Here is a 1,225-nt window from a genome sequence, read left to right as displayed (position 1 = left end):
ACACAATGGTTGTANATAGTATGTTGTTGTGAATTATTGAATTTGAGATTAATTTTCAACAACAGGAAGAGGACATTTGTATAGTATTGGTCAATCAGTTGAAAATGCTTCAACTTCAGCATGGACCAGAATGAATATTGATGCACCTGTTTCCAAGATTTTTTGTGGATCACTTTCCGGCATTGCAATAACATCACAAGATGAAGTCTATTGTTGGGGAGATAACGGCTCAGGTGAGACTGGAATTCCAAGCTCAAGAGTTTCTAATTGGACAATGAATCACGATTTGTGCTATAAGGAAATTACCAATGTTGGTATTCACACCTATCAAACCATTATCCTTACTCGTTCAGGACAAGTACTCATTTGTGGAAATAATTCCAACAATCAATTGGGAGCAGTCATGGAAACTAGTCAAGGTGTAAAAAGAAGTACTCAATTAGAGGAATTATGTAGGAAATTCTCAAACAAGACACCATTTGTTACAGGAGGATTTCAACACATGATTGTCTATTTTGCTGATGGTGGTAAGTAATTTCATCTATTCATCTACATTTTAATCATCCATTTCAAAGCCATGTCAAAAGGAAAAACCTACATGATTGCAATGCTTCGTCAAGCAAGTCAATCCTCAGAATTGAGTGATATTTCATTTGATTTCCTAAATACATTGTAAAAAAAAATTGTTTAAATTTAAATATTTTTGGAATGTTACTTGCTATTTATTGAATATTATTTATTAACATTTTAATTTTCGTGTTCCAATTCTCCCAATTCGAATGAGAATGGAAATTAAATTCCGAAATTGCAAAAAAGGCTACAAACAAAAATTTAACAAAAAAATACTCAACTTACTTCGTGAAGCTTTTTTTCAATTTTGAATACAACACACGTATTATTAATACATCATCATCGTCATCTTCATATCATCATCATAATTTAAATTATATCGGAATAATAGTAGAAAATGGAACGATCTATAATGATGGTACATGCAACCTTGTTTTGGTTGATTTTCCTTCTCTTGTCTGTGTCTAATAGTTTTCTCCGAGAATCAGTGTATGAACCGTTAGCAGGTGAATTGTGGAGTCATATATTTGCAACATCTAGTCTTGTTTTGATTAATTTACTATTAATGTATTACTTTTTTATGCAAAAGAGAAGTTATAAAAAGCAAGCCTTGATAAAGGAGAAGAGAGAAAGAGCATCAAGTGCTGCTAATAGC

At 31.9% G+C, this 1,225-nt stretch overlaps 1 protein-coding gene across 1 annotated transcript; it reads left to right on the top strand.

The window, feature by feature from the left end:
* Positions 1–130: 130 nt before the first annotated feature.
* NAEGRDRAFT_76867 (uncharacterized protein) lies at positions 131–535 on the top strand (the record flags this gene model as incomplete). The annotated part of the gene is made up of 1 exon (XM_002668175.1): positions 131–535. The coding sequence occupies one exon, from the start codon at positions 131–133 to the stop codon at positions 533–535; it is 405 nt and encodes a 134-aa protein (XP_002668221.1).
* Between the last annotated feature and the right edge of the window lie 690 nt (positions 536–1,225).

This window comes from Naegleria gruberi (genome assembly GCF_000004985.1).
Source record: "Naegleria gruberi genomic scaffold NAEGRscaffold_531, whole genome shotgun sequence".
Lineage (NCBI taxonomy): Eukaryota > Heterolobosea > Eutetramitea > Acrasida > Naegleriidae > Naegleria > Naegleria gruberi.
The sequence above is the reverse complement of the archived record's forward strand: the minus strand, read 5'-3'. Positions and strand labels throughout refer to the sequence as shown.